Source organism: Diplotaxodon limnothrissa, linkage group LG15 (genome assembly GCF_057381915.1).
Source record: "Diplotaxodon limnothrissa isolate DT_005_m linkage group LG15, D_limnothrissa_male_GT1.1, whole genome shotgun sequence".
NCBI classification, from domain to species: domain Eukaryota; kingdom Metazoa; phylum Chordata; class Actinopteri; order Cichliformes; family Cichlidae; genus Diplotaxodon; species Diplotaxodon limnothrissa.
Window position 1 is genome coordinate 17,815,753 of NC_140610.1, and position 17,387 is coordinate 17,833,139.

Sequence of the window (17,387 nt, forward strand, 5' to 3'; positions counted from 1 at the left end):
CAAAACTCTACACACAAATCCCTACATTTTACAGTGCTTACACCATGTAGTCATTTAGAAAGCACTAGCATGCAATAATGTTAACTTAAGTCAGCATAGCTTGAGCTCAATTAGCACACAATTAACCAGGTGGAAACACTAGGAGTCAAAATTTAGCACACACCAATCAGAACCTGCGATGGATAGATAAAAGGGCCAAAGTCAGCTCATTCAGGTTTGAAACAATGGATCCAAAGAGATGCAAAGGAAGAGGATGTGGTGGAGAAAGAGGACGTGGTGAAGGAGGAGGACGTGGTGGAGGAAGAGGACATGGTGAAAGAGGAGGACGTGGTGAAGGAGGAGGACATGGTGGAGGAAGAGGACATGGTGAAAGAGGAGGACGTGGTGGAAGAGGAGGAGGAGGTGGTCTAGGACAACAGGAAGGTGGTGAAGGAGGAGGACGTGGTGGAGGAAGAGGACATGGTGAAAGAGGAGGACGTGGTGAAGGAGGAGGACGTGGTGGAGGAAGAGGACATGGTGAAAGAGGAGGACGTGGTGGAAGAGGAGGAGGAGGTGGTCTAGGACAACAGGAAGGTGGTGGAGGAGGAGGGAGAGGTGGAGGAGGAGGAGGACGTGGTGAAGGAGGTGGAGGTGGAGAACGACGGCGACAAGGAAGGGGAAGAGCAAGGGCACGAAGACAGTCAGTCTCGGATGAAATTCGAGCCACTTTAGTTGACCATGTCCTTGTCCATGGGATGACTATGAGGGAGGCTGGGCAACGAGTACAACCAAATTTGAGTCGCTTCACTGTTGCCTCCATCATCAGAACCTTCAGGGAGGAAAACAGGTAGGTGTACTTGCAGTAAGACTGCTTTGTACAGTAACTTGTAAGTTACTGAACTTATGTGTCTTGAGTTTCAGTATGTTTCCATTATTTTCCTGTAAAATGAATGTGTGACAGTTACAGTAATGAGTGCTTCTATTTTTGTAGGACACAGAGACGACCACCTGGTGGAGGCAGGTTAAGGCTTTTGTCGGAGGAGCAAGAGAGGGAACTTGTAAACATGGTAATTGCAAATAATGTAATCCGCCTGCGAGAGATTCAAAGGAGAGTGATTGAGGATGATCATCTTTTTCGAGGCATAAATGCCATCAGCCTCTCCACAATTGACCGCATCCTCCGAAAGAATCAATTCCGGATGAAACAGGCATACCGAGTCCCTTTCGAACGAAACTCTGACAGAGTGAAGAACCAACGTGTGGAATATGTTCAGGTATGAGTTTTGATACTGTATAAAGTATTGTGTACCATCACAGCATGGCAGTTTATGCTGCCATTTCAGCACTCTTGAACTGTGGTTCAGGGTACCGATTGACTCTACTGTGTTATGTGTTTTGCAGAGAATCTTTGAGATTGAAGGACGGCCTGTTCCCCATGAAATAATCTTTGTGGATGAGGCAGGTTTTAACCTGACCAAAAGAAGGAAAAGGGGGAGGAACATAATTGGCCATCGGGCTATTGTAAATGTCCCTGGTCAGCGTGGGGGGAATGTCACTATGTGCGCAGCCATCAGCCAACGAGGGGTACTCCACCGCCATGCCGTACTAGGACCCTATAACACTATGCTTCTCCTTGCTTTTCTTGATGGTTTAAGACAACATATGTTCCAGCTGGACTACAGGGAACCAGCACAGCCAGAGCAGCCTCACTACGTTGTTGTGTGGGATAACGTCAGCTTCCATCGCGCTGCTCTGGTTCGTGACTGGTTTACCAATAACCCAAGGTTTTCTAATATCTTTCTGCCTGCATACTCTCCCTTTCTAAACCCGATAGAGGAGTTATTTTCGGCATGGCGGTGGAAAGTGTATGACCGAGAACCTTATGTCCGTGTTCACCTCCTTCAGGCCATGGAAGAGGCCTGCCTAGACATATCAGTAGATGCATGCCAGGGGTGGATCAGGCATGCAAGAGGATTTTACCCCTGCTGCCTGGCTGGGGCCAATATAGCCTGTGATGTGGATGAGATTCTCTGGCCTGACCCAGACCAAAGACAAGATGCTGAGGTGGGATAATGTTTCTGGTGTGTGTTGTACTGTATAGTACATGAATGACAATGTGCCACTGTACATACATTGGTTGCGTCTTTTGTGTTTATCATGTGACAAGGGGTTTTGAAGGGGAGAACCATAAGCAACCTAATTGTTTTGGAACTATTGTTTTGAATTAATAGTACCAGTGTGCAAAACTCTGTTGTAGTGTGTGTGTTTTTGAGGGCTTGTGTTTGATGTCTGAGGGCAAAGTTTGGTTTTTCAGCAGGAGTGAATAGTTTTGGGTGTAGAGCTTCATTTTGACCTGGAAATAGGATGTTTGGGGAATTGAGTGAGAGGTTATGGATTTGTGTTTACTGTTGTGAGGATATGAGGCGTAGTTTCAAGAAATGTGTTTTAGCAATCGAGAAAAACTGTAACATTCACACCTCTGCCAAACGTAAAACGAGCTCTGTCTGCATTTTATCATCATAAGCTTGTCTGTGGTTTTCCTTTTTATTATGACCTCGGAATTATTTTCACATGAAGGCAGCCACATGTGGAGGCTTTGTTCAGAAATGTGTTGCAATGTCTCGTTAGCTGTGTTTATATAATCTGAAGAAAACATGGAATCCTTTAATTTTCTCTGTGATACCAAATACACATGGAATCATTTGTTTCTTAAGCTTAACAACTGCAAAGAGAGATGGATGTTTTTGCTGAGAATAATCACATTACGTCTAAATGTCATTTTATTTAACCTTATAGAAACTTTAAGCATCATCACTTTGAAGTTAATCCCCCAATATTGTAGATGGAATAAGAAAAGACTGATGCTTGTTCAATCAGATGAGCTGATGACCATGGGGATGGTAAAAGGTCAATGAAACTCACCTATGTGTGCAAATTTTGGTCATCTCCATCCCCCCGTTGACCTTTTTGTTCTTTTATGTGTGTGTGTGTGTGTGTGTGTGTGTGTGTGTGTGTGTGTGTGTGTGTGTGTGTGTGTGTGTGTTAGAGAGAGACCAGCAGCTCTAAACACAGAAGTTGTGCCTATTCCTGGGGTCCCCTGAGTATTTCCTGGTATGTACTGTTGGCACAGCCCAACATCCCCCAGACACAGTGATATCAGTGATTAGTTTGTTAATCAGTGTGTAGACCATTTGATCCTCCTGTGAGGTTTTTCAAGGCCAAGGCATTCATATCACAGCAGAGAAATTTGTGTTTTTCATCAAAAAAAAGTTTTCCTGGACTCCAGAGAAGCTGTACTCACTGGTGTTTTTGATTTTCTGTAATTACTGTTGTTTCTCATTCCAACTATTGAGCGTGTCCACAATGGATGAATAGATTATTAACTTTTCTGACTGATCTGCTTCCATATGTCAAAATGAAATATCACACCAAGGTCCAAGACATACAGGGTTACAATAAAATATATCGATATATTTTAAAATTTCATGTAGGTCAAAGATGACATTTTTAGATGTGAGACCAAAAGTCCAAAACACAAAATTATAAATTAAGCATTTCAGCAGTATTTTATAAACTAACAAACAACTGCAAAAGTTTGTATTTGAAGAGTCAACAGTTGTGAGTAGTCAGTTCTCCTTAAAAAGCAATTAAAATTATGAATACAATATTAAAAGTAATTTCATAATGTTGTGGCATAGCAGAGAATCTAAGTGCAAAAAAAAAGAACTTATTAACACATTTGGGATTTGGAGGAAATATCTCAGGTTATGGAGGAGCCAGGCTGAGCAGATTGAGCTCAATCACTGATGGTTACCAGGAATGGGACTCACTAATTGCTAAGATGTTGATCAGACTTTTGCACATAGTGTGAGTTGAAAGTCATTTTAGCTGTGTGGTGGTAGGCATATCAAGTTACTTTATCAAAATAAAAATGTAAGTAAGTGTACTTTTACTCAGACTTTTTTGGTTTACCCTCTAATGCATGAATTCAGATTTTATTGGAAAAAGAATTTGGTTTGACGGCACATGTTGATCTGTCAATAGACAAAGTTGTTCCCCTTTCAAACCACTCACAAGAAATTGTGAGGGGTTTGGTTTGGTTTGTTGCCTCTTGGCAACGGTGTCTCATTAGGCTACCAACATATATACAACTTTAATTTTTATTTTAACAAGCACCAATATTTCATATCAGTATTTATTCCAATCACCAAAAATCTGTGTATGTTTGATCATTCAGTTGTTTTCTATTTTCTTTATATACACCAAATCACAGCAATACTTATCTCAAGGTGCTTTATACTGGGTAAGGTAAAGACCCTACAATAATAGAGAGAAAACAAAAAAATAAAACCCCAACCATCAGATCCCCCTATGAGCAAGCACTCTGGCAACAGTGGGAACGAAAAACTCCTTTTCAACAGGAAGAAACCTCCGGTAGAACCAGACAGGAAGGAATGAGTGTCTGCCCTAAAGGTCAAAGGTCAAACTAATTTTCATTTTACCGAACACATCTTATAGCATGAAATTAAAAAATTAATTATTGCAAATTTTAAGGGACATTCTTGTTTTTTGTTGCCTGAGGGCAATGCCATGCCATAGAAGGTTAACATGAATTAGCATGGTAGCTGTTTGGTAATTTCACGGCCAGAGAGACTGATTTTCTCTGCACTCTGAGCTGAGCTATAAATCAAGCCTCTGTAAATGGAATTCCTAATTTCACAAAGAAAGCACAAGACCCATTTACTTTAGCTGTATCTTTGACAGAAAGCTAAAGACATGAAACAAATGCTCTGGCGATCAGTTCACTGGTTTATTATTGGTTTGAAGTTACCTTTTTCAGCTAACAAAATGTCAAATGTGGTACATTTTCATATTTCAGAAGCTGGGATAAATATCAAATATTTCACATTTCTACTTGATACATTACTTTTTTGTTACTATCCATGCATATTAAATTCAATATTATGGTTTTTTTTCATTCTGTTAACAGGAAAATCAAAATTTCAGTATAAAAGACCATCGTAAATGTCTGTCAGTGGTATGTTAAAGAAACATAGATGTTAAGGTAGTGGCCATTATCAAGTACAGGGACAAAAACTCAGCACAAAGAGACCTTTAAGCATTTGAAAAAGACATTAAAGGGCATATTGTCAAGGATCATGAGACTATAAAGCCACAGGAACCGCAGGGACTGAACAAGTACTTTATGGACCAGCCTGTAAAATCTATCCACTGTGTTGGATGCATTAGAAAAGACTCTAAGCTTACCTTTTTATTAAATTCTCAGTTGCAGAATCAGCAAATTTTACTACTCTGTTACACTAAATAAAACTGCACACTGATATGTTTCCTTCATATTAAATTAAAAGTGGTTTGACTCACATATCAGGTAATGTCATTAGTAAATGTTCACTTTTCTTGACTGTTTATAATAGCTGTAGGTGAATGGGCAAATTGAGATCACCTTTGAATTAGGGATGGTATTGATTCCCAGATATATAATAAATGCTATTCAGGTGAATGGTGTTCACTGTATTTTTTTAATCTCTTTCATTAGTTACACAAAGACAAAACTATTGTGTAAAACTTGAATATTGCATACCATATTTTTTTCTGTCTACATTAAGGTTTTTATCTTCTTAAGGGCTTAATAATAACAACAATAATAATAATAATAATAATAATAATAATAATACATTTTATTTATAGGTGCCTTTCAGACCCTCAAGGTCACTTTACAATAACACGTGAACAATAGCATTAAAAAAAAAAAAACATAAAAAAATATATGTCATACTGGGGAAGAGACCAGACAGTGACCCCCACTGACCAGTCTCTAGGCCTGTGTGACTGGTTCCAGCAACACATTTCAGAGCAACCACTCACCAGATACACATTTTCCCTATTCTAACCCTGTGTGACCGAGGCCTAACCCATCAGGGTGCTCTAACACACACCTTTGTTACCCAAAGTGTATTGTGGGTCTACCATATGGATTATGGGGGTCACATAATACCCAAATCAACATGTTATTACCAAAACCTAATGGAGCCTACCTCGCAACGCAGAGAGAACAGAAAAACAATTCTTTGACTCAGAAAAAAATGTAAAAGGGCTTTCACCTTTCCAAATATTTAATTTTGTTTTTAAATACAGTACTGTGCAAAAGTCTTGGCCCATCGCTCATTTCTTCCTTTACTAGGAAAACTGGAAATAGCTGCAGTGATTTATTAAAATATGTGCAAATATACATGGAAATACAATATGTAAGGCAAGTTATCAAGCTTGAAAGTAAGTATTTGGTATGATTATCTTTGTTCTTCAACACAGCCTCTTTTTAACAATCTTTCTTGTCATTTCTTTAAGCAGTCTTCAGGAATAGTTCTCCAGGCTTTTTGAATGACATTCAAAGCTCTTAGCTGGATGTTGGCTGCCTTTTCCTCCATTCCCTGTCAAGATGATCATCAAGTATTCTATTGTGTGTTTTTCTTTTCATCACGTGTGTGTTGTCAATCTTAAAAATGAAGTGATTGGCAATCACATGGTTTCTAGCAGGTATTGTATTGTGTATCAGAATCTCACAACAGTTATAGGCATTGGTTTTGCAAGATCTCTGGTTGAATGCAGCTTTAAACCATGACAGAGTCTCCACCTTTCTCCTGACCTCTTCTGTATATAATGCCACTGATTTTCAGTCTGATTTAGTTCTTTAGTAATGTGTCACACCTCAGTATTTTCTCTCTTTCACTTCCTTAAAAATCTCTGCTTGATGGCCACCCTTCCATTAAGGCCATTTTAAATAAGGTTTCAGCAAACAATAGATGGATCAAATGAAGGTCCAGGTGTATCTCTTAGGTCCTGTCTCGGGTCTTAGCTGGCCTTTTTCCTATTTTGTATTTGCTGTAAAAAGTGCCTAAAGATACAGTTTAAATGTGGTTCTTTGCTAAGTTGTATGTCATGCTAGTTGACTGATTCATACATCAGTGTTAAGTGGTTTAACAAACAAATCAACCAAAAAATAATTATTATGAAACCGCATGATTGTATTTGGAGCATCCTGGTAACGGAAATGAAAATAAGGAATAAGACCACAGTCAGCGCTCACCATTGTTCCCTACACGTGGCACCATTTGAAGCCTACTTCATAACTCAGCTTCTTAATTGGGTAACTCATGTTAAACCTCTGCAGAATTACTTTTGGCTGGGGAAGTCTATCTCATCCCAATCTTTGCGTTTTCCACATGACCACATCAGTACTAATCACCAACTTCAGTGATGACATCCTTTTGTTTAGTTTAGTTTTTTCTGTATAACTTCCAGGAGTGTGGTCCTTTAAGAGGCCAATATATCACTGTCTCTGGAGAAACCAGAAGCTAAAGCAAGCTAAAAGAAGTGTAATTCTATTTAGTAGCAAACAAAGTGCTGCATCGTATTTTACTTTGGCATTGGGTAAGGTCAGATGCTAGGTTCACCGACCTGTGAATACCTGCTGCCAGCCATTAATCAGACTCAACCAAATCAGCTCACGACAGCTACCAGTGCCAGCAGCACAGCAGCAATGGGAAACGAGGTTTAAACCACGTTCTGTCTAAATGCTTTCATATGAGAACATCTCTGACGTAGGGAAGCTCAAAGAAAAGCCAGCTAGACTACACTCAAGAGCACTTTCCATCTGCCTGAGTACATCACACTGAGAATTTAATTCCGGTCATTTTTGTCAGGCTTTTTAGGGGCAATTTCCGACCCACTCTAAGTTTGAGGTTTTCTGTTGACCCCTTGTGAAATAAAGCTATTGTCTGGGGTTGAATCTGTGGACTGTCAGGACTTGATAAAAGGATGAATTTATTTACTCCACAAATAATGTCTTGTCATGTCTTAAATGAGATTTGAGTTGTTGTTCAGCACTCAGTCTTGAGAAAGTACAACTTGCATGCCTAAAGCATTTTTAATAAAGTCAGTCAAATAATAGCCGTGGTAGATTACAGAGGAAAGAAGTGTGGTAAGAGGCTAGGACAAATTATTTGTATGTTGTGACTCAGCAACAAATGCAAGCCAAGCACGTATGCAAATGTTCTACAGTAATTTTGTATGCATTTAATATTTATTGGGATCATCACTGGTGGTGCTGTCATTTCAACAACAGTTAAAAAAAGAACAGACTGTTCCAAAACAACATGGGGAGTGTGGAAGACAGCAGCTAGGATCACTGCCAGCAGGAACAATAGTCACTTTGTGTTTCTGGTTAAGCCTGGCTGGCCTCACTGTGTTCCTCTGGTCACCTCCTGCAGCTCCTGCCTGTGGGCATTGCTGACATACTGTAAATCTGCAGCTGATATGCTAGAAAATTAGAATTATACAAAAGTCTGATTTTTTTTTTAATGTCAACAATGCTTGTTAAAAAAAAGTCCTGCAAAATTCTGATCAATACATATTTATTTAAATCATTTCGATCCTCAGCGTATGAAAGGTCATTCAACAGATGAGATAGTTCTTAGCTTTTGAAACTTTTGTTTTTTTATTTGATTATGTCCTGAATCAAATCCTCATGTGAAGAAAATCAGAAAGTAGATATCCACAATACAAGCTGTGCCTGTAAAAAGCAAATAACAACCTTGTCTGAAGAGTAAACATCAAATCTGTTTTAAATGGATCCAACTTTTATGTGCAGGATCACCACAGGAAGAGATCACAAGCATGTTTGTTTTACTCAACATTTCCAGGTTTCTGGACTGAAAGTTTAAGATGTTTACTTTTCAACTCCTATCAAATCAAAACTTGAGCAACCAGCCACGCTACATCTTAGACCTCTGAAGTTTCTTATCTATAAGAGATGTTATGATGTTGCCCAACAACCATGTAGCAATGGGGTAAAATGACCTGTTTTTAGCCTTTATGCAGCTATAACACCTTATGAAAGTCTTGTGTTGTTTTCAATTCTCCACAATAGCGTCTCATTAACATTGGTAAATGGCCTGCATTTGTATAGCGCTTTACTCAGTCCCTAAGGACCCCAAAGCGCTTTACACTACATTCAGTCATTCACCCATTCTCACACACATTCACACACTGGCAATGGCAAGCTATGTTGTAGCCACAGCTGCCCTGGGGCGCACTGACAGAGGCGAGGCTGCTGGACACTGGCGCCACTCTGACCACCACCAGTAGGTGGTCACAAATTTTGAATTACACATGTTATATAACCATCTATGCACCTAAAATAAATAATGCTATGAGTTTCATTTCAATAAGGAGGGATCATTTGAAGGATCTGAGCATGATTTATTGAAATACCGAGTTTGTGTTAGTCATAAACTCTTTGGTCATTAGACTCTAATGATGCTAAATAGCATAACAGTGTCCAACAGTGGTAGGAAGTAGATGTAAAATCTAGATCTTCTAAACCTAACTTAAGCATAAGCTTCATTTAACAGCTAAAAGTGCAAAAAGGCCTAGCAATACTGCAGTGCAAAGCAGGACTTTTGTATTGCAGCTTGTTGGCTAATGAAGGGACTCGGGCATCCAGCACACAAAGAAACAAAGAAAATGACTACAAAGGGATGATTCTGTGCATGTGAAAGTGTGTAAGTTGCTGCTTTGTAAACAATAGTATAATCACACATAGTTCACATTAAGAAAACACTGGTAAGAAATGATTTATAGACACAGTATTTAGTTTGATAAAAGTATTGGATTAATTACTGGATGGATGTCTCATTTATTTACAATGAAGACACACTAATTCAACTTCGAAGTGAAAGTGGGCATTCTGTTTTTGTGGTGACTTTAACTTATGCTTCCTTATTTGTTTTAGATGACAGCGTGTGATAAAAACTTGTCTACGTAGCAGTTAGAACAGGTACAATTTTACTTAAAAATGGTTACCAAATGATTTCTGGATCCGGCTAAATCTACGTAAGCACCATGTCTCATGTCTCAAACAAACAAAGAAAGAAATGCTACTTTTATGAGAACAACCATGCTTTAATGGTTTTGACAGCTTTACATCCACATAAAAACTGCCTCTATGATGCTGTGGTCAGGAAGGAATCTTGTCATATCTGAAGCAGACAACACGAGAAGACAGATATGAAATATGTAATTACAAGGATAATGTCAGCATGATACCGCATATCTGTCTGACAGCAGATCGCGCACACACTGCTGTATGTCTCTCACCCAGCTGTGACATAACTAATGTCTTCCTGTCAGCTCGGCTCAGCTTCTGTATTTGATGACACTGACACTCTCTCATTCCTCGGTGCAGCCGAACAAATGTTTTATAAAATGTCTTGTCCATATAAGGTCAGTGACAGGGGCTAAACAGGAGCTGTCCATTTTCCCACAGAGGTTGCTCTGCTGAGATGTAACCGGTCGCAGTGTTGCCAACTTAGCGACTTTGTCGCTATATTTAGCGAGTTTTCAGACCCCTTAGCAACTTTTTTTCTAAAAAAAAGTCGCGAAAAAAAGACGTGAAAGCACGTATCGCTTTTACTCTCAACAAGCAGCGGGTGCTGTAACGCAGTCAGTTCTTCTTTTACTCTTATGCTGTTTTGTGGATCACAAGGTTTAAAACTACTTATAAACACACACACAAAGTAACTCCACCAGAGTGCCTATTTCGGGTCACTTTTGCTGGTCCAAGTCCGGTAAAGGAGCAGGGTTGGAATTGTGACATTAAAAAAAACAATAATTGCTAAAAGAAATTTAATTTGTAGTTCTAAATAAACTTTAAATGCATTTAGGATGTTTTTTACTCACTTTATGTCTCTTCCACGATGTTATTTCTCTCTCCAACAATATAGGTTACAATTAGATTAGCATGACCAATTATGCAAATTAGGCGAGGACGTCATTTAGCGACTTCTAGCGACTTTTAGGACAACCAATAGCGATTTTCCTTACTGAGGAGTTGGCAACACTGTCTGGGCCGTGTCTGGGCCTAAACTCCGCTGCAGGTCCATATATCAAACGATCACTATGGCATTACTGAGAGTTGAAAAACTGTCTAAAGTCTTTCATCTTTAATAAAATGATCAGCGTTCTGCTCTACCAGGTGTAACAATTGAGTTTAACATCCAGGCATCCATGAAAACGGAATTTATGACATTTAACGGAGTTAGAAGTTAGCAGGAAGTTAGCTCGCAAGCTTCTATCTAAATACAATATAGCATGTCCTGACTGCGGGGTTTTGGAAACAAATTAAAACGTACAGCTCTGTTATCACTTCCAACATAAATGAAGACAGAAAACTAAACAGTAGTGACGTTTGTAGGGTTACTGAAGTTTGGATAGCTGGTATATAATGATGTGCTACGTGACCTAGCGACACAGCTAGCGATCACGCTTGTTTATATTATTAGCATAATATAAACAAGCTAACTTTTTTTTCACTCGATAAAAGTTAACGTGAGTGTTCTCGGTGGTCAGGAATAAATGTAATCGCATGGAAGGATGCTGTAAAAGGACCAAACTTCAGCCAGGAGAACAACTGAGATAATCCATCCACAATACGAGGTTAGTCATTCATATACTGCTGCATGGGCTGGGCTGTAGTTACATCCTAAGGTTTTAAAAACTGAGCTTAAATAAATGATTAGCGGTAATAAAAGCCGAGGGAGGTCAACAGTGATCACTGACTGTTTTAGGAGCTTTTTGAGATTAAATAGAAGAAAATACAAAACATTAAACATGTTAACGACTCAAAAGCCATATAATTAACGCAGACTACTTTAGGCCCGGAAGTAGGATTCGTCACGTCATCACTTAACGACCGGATTTACACAGAAAAGGCCAACCTCTTTTTTCCTTTTCTTTTTTCCTTTTCTTTACAAAAAGGAGGACGACTGTGCTGTATGTTTTTGTTCACAAGGTTGTTGTACAGGTATAATACAGTTTAGGGTTTAGGTAGGAAAATGTGACCACAAGGTCCAAACTCCAAACTCTCATCTCCCAAGTGTCCCCTCATCAGCTTTATTCCGTATCTTCCCCTCCCAAAAACTGAATATGTGAAAATGTGTAGCTTGAAAACAATAATCTCATCTGCGATTGCTTTCCCAGTAATTCCCAAAGCTGATTACCAACCAGAAATAACACATAAGTATTTAACCACAAAATAAATTAAACCGTGCTGATTACTGTATATACAAAGAGTTCGGGAAACCTTTTGCTTCACTGTAGTTTTGTTGGCGTTTGAAGAATCGCCATGAAAATTAAAATTAGCAAACATGTTTTGTGTTACTCAGTCTGTCTGATTCTTAATTTTATAAATTGTAAATCAATCAAGTAATTCCACTTCTAAATTATGTAATTCATATTGTAATCAATTAATTCTCTGTGGAGGAAATATTAAATGGCGTTAATGTGGCACAATGTGTCTGGCGGGCATGGAAGAAAAGCTAATGTCTTCAAAGAAAGAAAGAAGGAGACGAGACTGTGTTTTTATTTCCTTCATTTCTTCCCTTTTCTTACTATTGTTTTGATTGTGTTTACCTTATTATCCAGCTCTCTGGTGTGTGTATTTACACTGTGTGTTCTACATCAGATTTCATTAGTTTGTTGTCTACTCTCCTTTCCTGTTCCTGAGGATGCCCTGGTTTGGTTAGTTTGTTTCTCTGTACTCTAGAGGTTTGGAGTGTTTTCTAACCTGTGCGAGCCATGGGTTAGAATTAAAGTAAACAGTAACCCTATTAATACATAGAATATGTATTCATTTATCCTTTCCCATTTACATCGCCTTGTCATTCATGTGTTTTACTCTTCTTCTCCCATTATTTTTAAAGGTTGCCAACGCCTGGTTTAGACAATGATTGCACACAGTGCAGGGCCAGATTAAAGTTTTTTTTATTTGCTCCACCAATCTGGCAGTCTCTGTTGACTTCATATTGCTCCTTTATTAATATGATGACTGAATATTACTTGAATATGATGGCAACTCACTGACCGCTCAAAGCACTCTGTCCTAAGTCACATTCATCCATTCATTGGCACTTTTTAACTCACTATATAGTACAAACACACACACCCATAAACTCAGAATTTGATCATTAGTTATTATTAATCTCTTGTTCTCTCTAACACCATATTTTTATCCTTTCTCCCTCCCCTCACCCAACCTGTCACATCAGATGTCTTTCCCTCCCTGAGCCTTGTTCTCTTAGAGGTTTCTTCCTGTTAAAAGGGACTTTTTCCTTCCTACTGTCACTTCCTTCTGTGCTTGCTCTTAGGGATTTTCTTACTAATGTTGTAGGGTCTTTACCTTAGAATATAAAGTGCCTTGATGTGTTATGCAAATAAAAATGAATTAAATTGAATATGAACCTAATTTAAGCCTGAAGTCTAAGGCTGAAGAACTCTACTGGTAAACTATGTCTTAGATATGATGTGCCCTGATTATTCAACATTTTATATTTGCATTTCTGGATTTAACAGGGTGCCAATGAAGAGAAGCTAATATAGGAGAAATCTGGTATCTGTCATTACTCGTACGCTGCAGCTTTCTGGATCAATTGAAGACTTTTGAGTTAGTTTTTAGAGAGATGTGATTATAATAAATTATACCAGCTGAGCCCAGAAGTAATAAATGCATGAACTAGCTTTTCAGCATCAGTCTGAGACAGGACATTTCTAATTTTGACAATGATTTAACAATGTACAAATGGTTGAAGGGAGTCTTACGCCTGTTTATTGTGCTTGCTGAAGGCCATATCATGGTGTTGTCTAAATAAATCCTTCTCATAAATCAATTTACCTATCTTTACTTTAAACAAAATGTAACTTTAACCATACACATTTTATTATTAAAAACTTTCAATGCCAGGAACATATTTCATTTCTTTAATATGATGAATGAAAGCTGTCCTCTTCGATTGCATCTAGTTTTCTCGTCAGTAGATCCTTTACCCCCATTTTCAAGTTTACAGTTTAACTTCTGCTCCTCCACGCAGTGACTCAGTTCATTAATGAGAAACAGGGTAATAATTTAGTGTGACACAAAACCACATTTATTTACAGTTTGAGCTTGAAACACAGAGTGAATGTCAATGTTATACTAAGGCATCAAGATGAAGCAGCCTGGTCCTTTTACTCTCATTACTCAAAGACAGGTTTCCTCTTTGGAAACCATAAAATGTGTAAGTGCTTGTTCGGCAGCAAGATTTCAGGTCACTGGGTTTCTGTTAACAGTAAAGGCAACAAGATAAAGTTTAACAAAACCTGTGATCACAGGCAAACCCCACGCAGCGTTCAGTGACCACGTCACAGTTTCTACACCAGCAGGGGTTCACATTCCTGATTTTCATAGTCGATTGACAATTTCTCACACTGGCATGCAACATTCATATTTGGCATGAGCAGTGTTTTCTCTCTGAGACAGCAGTCAAACAATGCTACCTCAGACATGTAAACAGCTGAAGTTTTAGGAAATTATTACACTTATGAACGTCTGGAAGTCTCTTTTTTTCTGATGTAACACTGATTAATCGTTTGCCTTTGGAAGTCTGTAAACTGAACGATTCATGCTAATGATTGTATCAAAATCTGTCTGCCTACATGCCTCATGGAAGAGATGCAAATCCAAAATAAATCTACAAAAGCCATATTTTCAAACACAGATGCTTAAATAATTTTTCTTGTAATATTCAGGTGGCTGGACAGAGATCAAAACTAAATGCAAATGAAGTCACTGCTTTCCTGGAATAGTAGCTGTGGTAATACATTTCTGGGAAGAGGAATTCATTATTCACTGTCACATCAAATCTAAAAAAATCCATTAATAAAACACTCAGGACAAACTTCAGATTCACCAACTAGAACACATTTTTAAAAAGCCAATGCCATGGTTTCTTCTCTATTTTTAATATTTCATTTACTTTTACAGAAATGTTCATAAACTCTATAACAAATGTTTTTTCAGTATAACGTACCTATAGTACACCTGCAACACAGCCTACATTACTTTAGTATCATTTACATCATGCCAGTTTACAAGAATTAGTCTCCTGAAAGTATTTTATAATGTTTTGAACACGATGATAAAAACATCCCTTATGAGCAAACACTTGGCAACAGTGGGGAGAAAAAAAATCTCCCTTTTAACAGGAAGAAGCCTGTGGCAGAACCTGGGTCAGAGAGGGCCTGTTAAATACAGAGAGAAAACATGAACAAAGAGAAACAACAAGAATATAACATATATATAACAAGAAACACTCAGAAAGTGTGTGACACCAGTAACCACAAATAAGAAGCATGCAGATCTGGAGCCAGAAATACCTGCAGCAAAGTACAGGGTGAGAGAGGACAAAGCACAGACTGTGAGAAATAGAAAAGCGGAGGTTAATGGCATGCAACAGTAACATGTAAATGGACAGACAGTGAAAAAAAGAGGGGAGTAAAGTAGAGAAGCCCATTGCCCATCATGTGAGGTCACCTGATCCAGTGTAATCTTAAAATTGGAGATGGTTACTGTCTCGTAAAGTGAAGCAGAGAGACTGACAGTCTGATATTTTACCTGACCAGAGACCATTGTTCATCATCTAATATGAAAATGTGGATGGCTTCACATAGAGAAAGAGAAAGTATGCTTCCTAGTACACCATAACAGTGACTGATCTCTTGCCTGCCTGCTAACTGCAAAAAGTCAGTGACTCTGAAAAATACATTGGAGGATGTACCAGGCTATGGTCCAAAATGAGCTCAGCCAGGCCAGAGATTATACAAGCAGCAGAAACAAATTACAATGTTCTGTGTTAAGGATCAAGTAGGGATTTGAATCACCAGTTATCAAGGCAACCAATCTGCTCACTCCGTAGTGGACCGAAAGCATAAAAAAAAGCATAAAAGCCAAGTATATCTATAGCCTTCTAGGTGTATCACTAGCCTCATCTCTGGCTATCCGGAGGCCTGACTAAGACAGGTAAACTCCAGGAACTAGGACTCTACATGGGTTCCATATTGATTTTTAGTAGCAGTAAACCCTTTAACGGTGTTTTCTAACGGAGCTCTACTGTAGCACATTCTGCAGTCCGTTTATAACTTGGAAATAAAATGGTGACGTGACAGCAGTGATACACAGCATGACTTTGATGATGCTGTTGCAGATTTTTGATGTCAAATGAGTATGTCTCTTTGGCTGTGACTCAGACTTGCTGTATGTTGCACATGTCACATTATACTGATATAAGCATGCCTCTGAGATGACATTGTACTCATGTAATAATGCCATCTTCATGTAGCGAGCGAAAGCCACCGAGTAACCGCTAAGGGCCTCTATACTACTTGTGCAAACTTTCAGGCCCAAAGCTCTCACAGGAACGAGCCCAGAATAAACAGGACAAGAGGGTCAATATCAGTCAGATATGTTAAAATTTATTATTTTAAAAGAACACAAAGGGTTTGCAAAAGGCCTAAAACATCAAAATGGTAAAAAGGTCACTAACGACCACAAGATAGTGTTATTGGTGCAACCTGCCAGCAATGCAACTATCACCTGAGGGCTTGCTCTCCCTTGGCGGTCCCAGATGCTTGTTGCTTTAAAAGAAACAAATCCACCCCAAATAAATACGAGCCCAACAGAACACTTATCGCATGCACTAAGTGCTAGTTCAGGCAATAATCGGTGGCACTAAAAATCACTCTTAATAAAAACTTATTCACTGCAAATCCACACAGAGCACCTCTAAAGATCCTAATTCCCCTAAGGTAAGAGTCCCACTCAGGGATTGCACATTGCCCGACTAATATTGCACCAGCCCAGTAGAAATAAAAACAAACCCGGCATAAAAAAAACAGTTTTAAAAGGTGACCCTACCAAAACCAAAAACACAACAACAAGGAGAAGGAGGGAAAAAAAAAAACAGCGACAAATTCACATGTGCAGCCTGCCCTGCAGGAGGCAATACAATATAAATTAGATTATAGTGCATCAATATACTTTTTTTAATGTCAAATATATTAAGTTAACATACCTCCAGCAGACAACTGTGTTTGCTGCACACCTGGCTTATCTTGGCTTATCTTGTGAAAATCACTACTAAAACATAAAATACAATAAACATCAAATACATTTCAACAAATTTAAAAAAAAAAAAAAACACTAAAAGAAAAACAGCCTGTACCTCGAACCTCTGCTGTAGAGGTTTACAACAACTGTTTGTGTAGCAGACAATTAAAACTTCTCAGGCTCTTCACCTACTCACACAACCATTGTTCACAGCCGCTCGTCAGTGGAAATGAAGAGCACCTGCTGCTACTTCCTCTTTTATACCCTCCATTGGGTCCCCTGGGTCCTAAAGACTTCCCCATTACAATTGCCCCCGTTTTAAAAGGTCACCGTCCCGGTGACCACTTACTGCCAGGGCCTAAATAAATTTTGGGGCAAATCATTATGGACAAGAGAGCTCTGTGAATCGCTA

The 17,387-nt window shown here is 38.8% G+C and overlaps 1 protein-coding gene across 1 annotated transcript; it reads left to right on the forward strand.

Moving 5' to 3' along the window:
• Positions 1-693: 693 nt before the first annotated feature.
• LOC146617355 (uncharacterized) lies at positions 694-1,906 on the forward strand. Its single transcript, XM_085373000.1, has 5 exons — positions 694-826; positions 971-1,253; positions 1,381-1,563; positions 1,651-1,763; positions 1,885-1,906. Exons 1-5 carry the CDS (start codon positions 735-737, stop codon positions 1,904-1,906), a joined length of 693 nt encoding a protein of 230 aa, XP_085229126.1. The 5' UTR covers positions 694-734.
• Positions 1,907-17,387: the final 15,481 nt, after the last annotated feature.

Excerpts from the sequence above, each read along its gene's own strand:
- LOC146617355 (XM_085373000.1), top strand. The coding sequence starts at position 735 with ATGACTATGAGGGAGGCTGGGCAACGAGTACAACCAAATTTGAGTCGC. Across the intron at positions 1,564-1,650 it reads CAGCCATCAGCCAACGAGGG|CTGGACTACAGGGAACCAGC; the intron begins GTACTCCACCGC and ends CATATGTTCCAG. Across the intron at positions 1,764-1,884 it reads TGGTTTACCAATAACCCAAG|GCCATGGAAGAGGCCTGCCT; the intron begins GTTTTCTAATAT and ends CACCTCCTTCAG.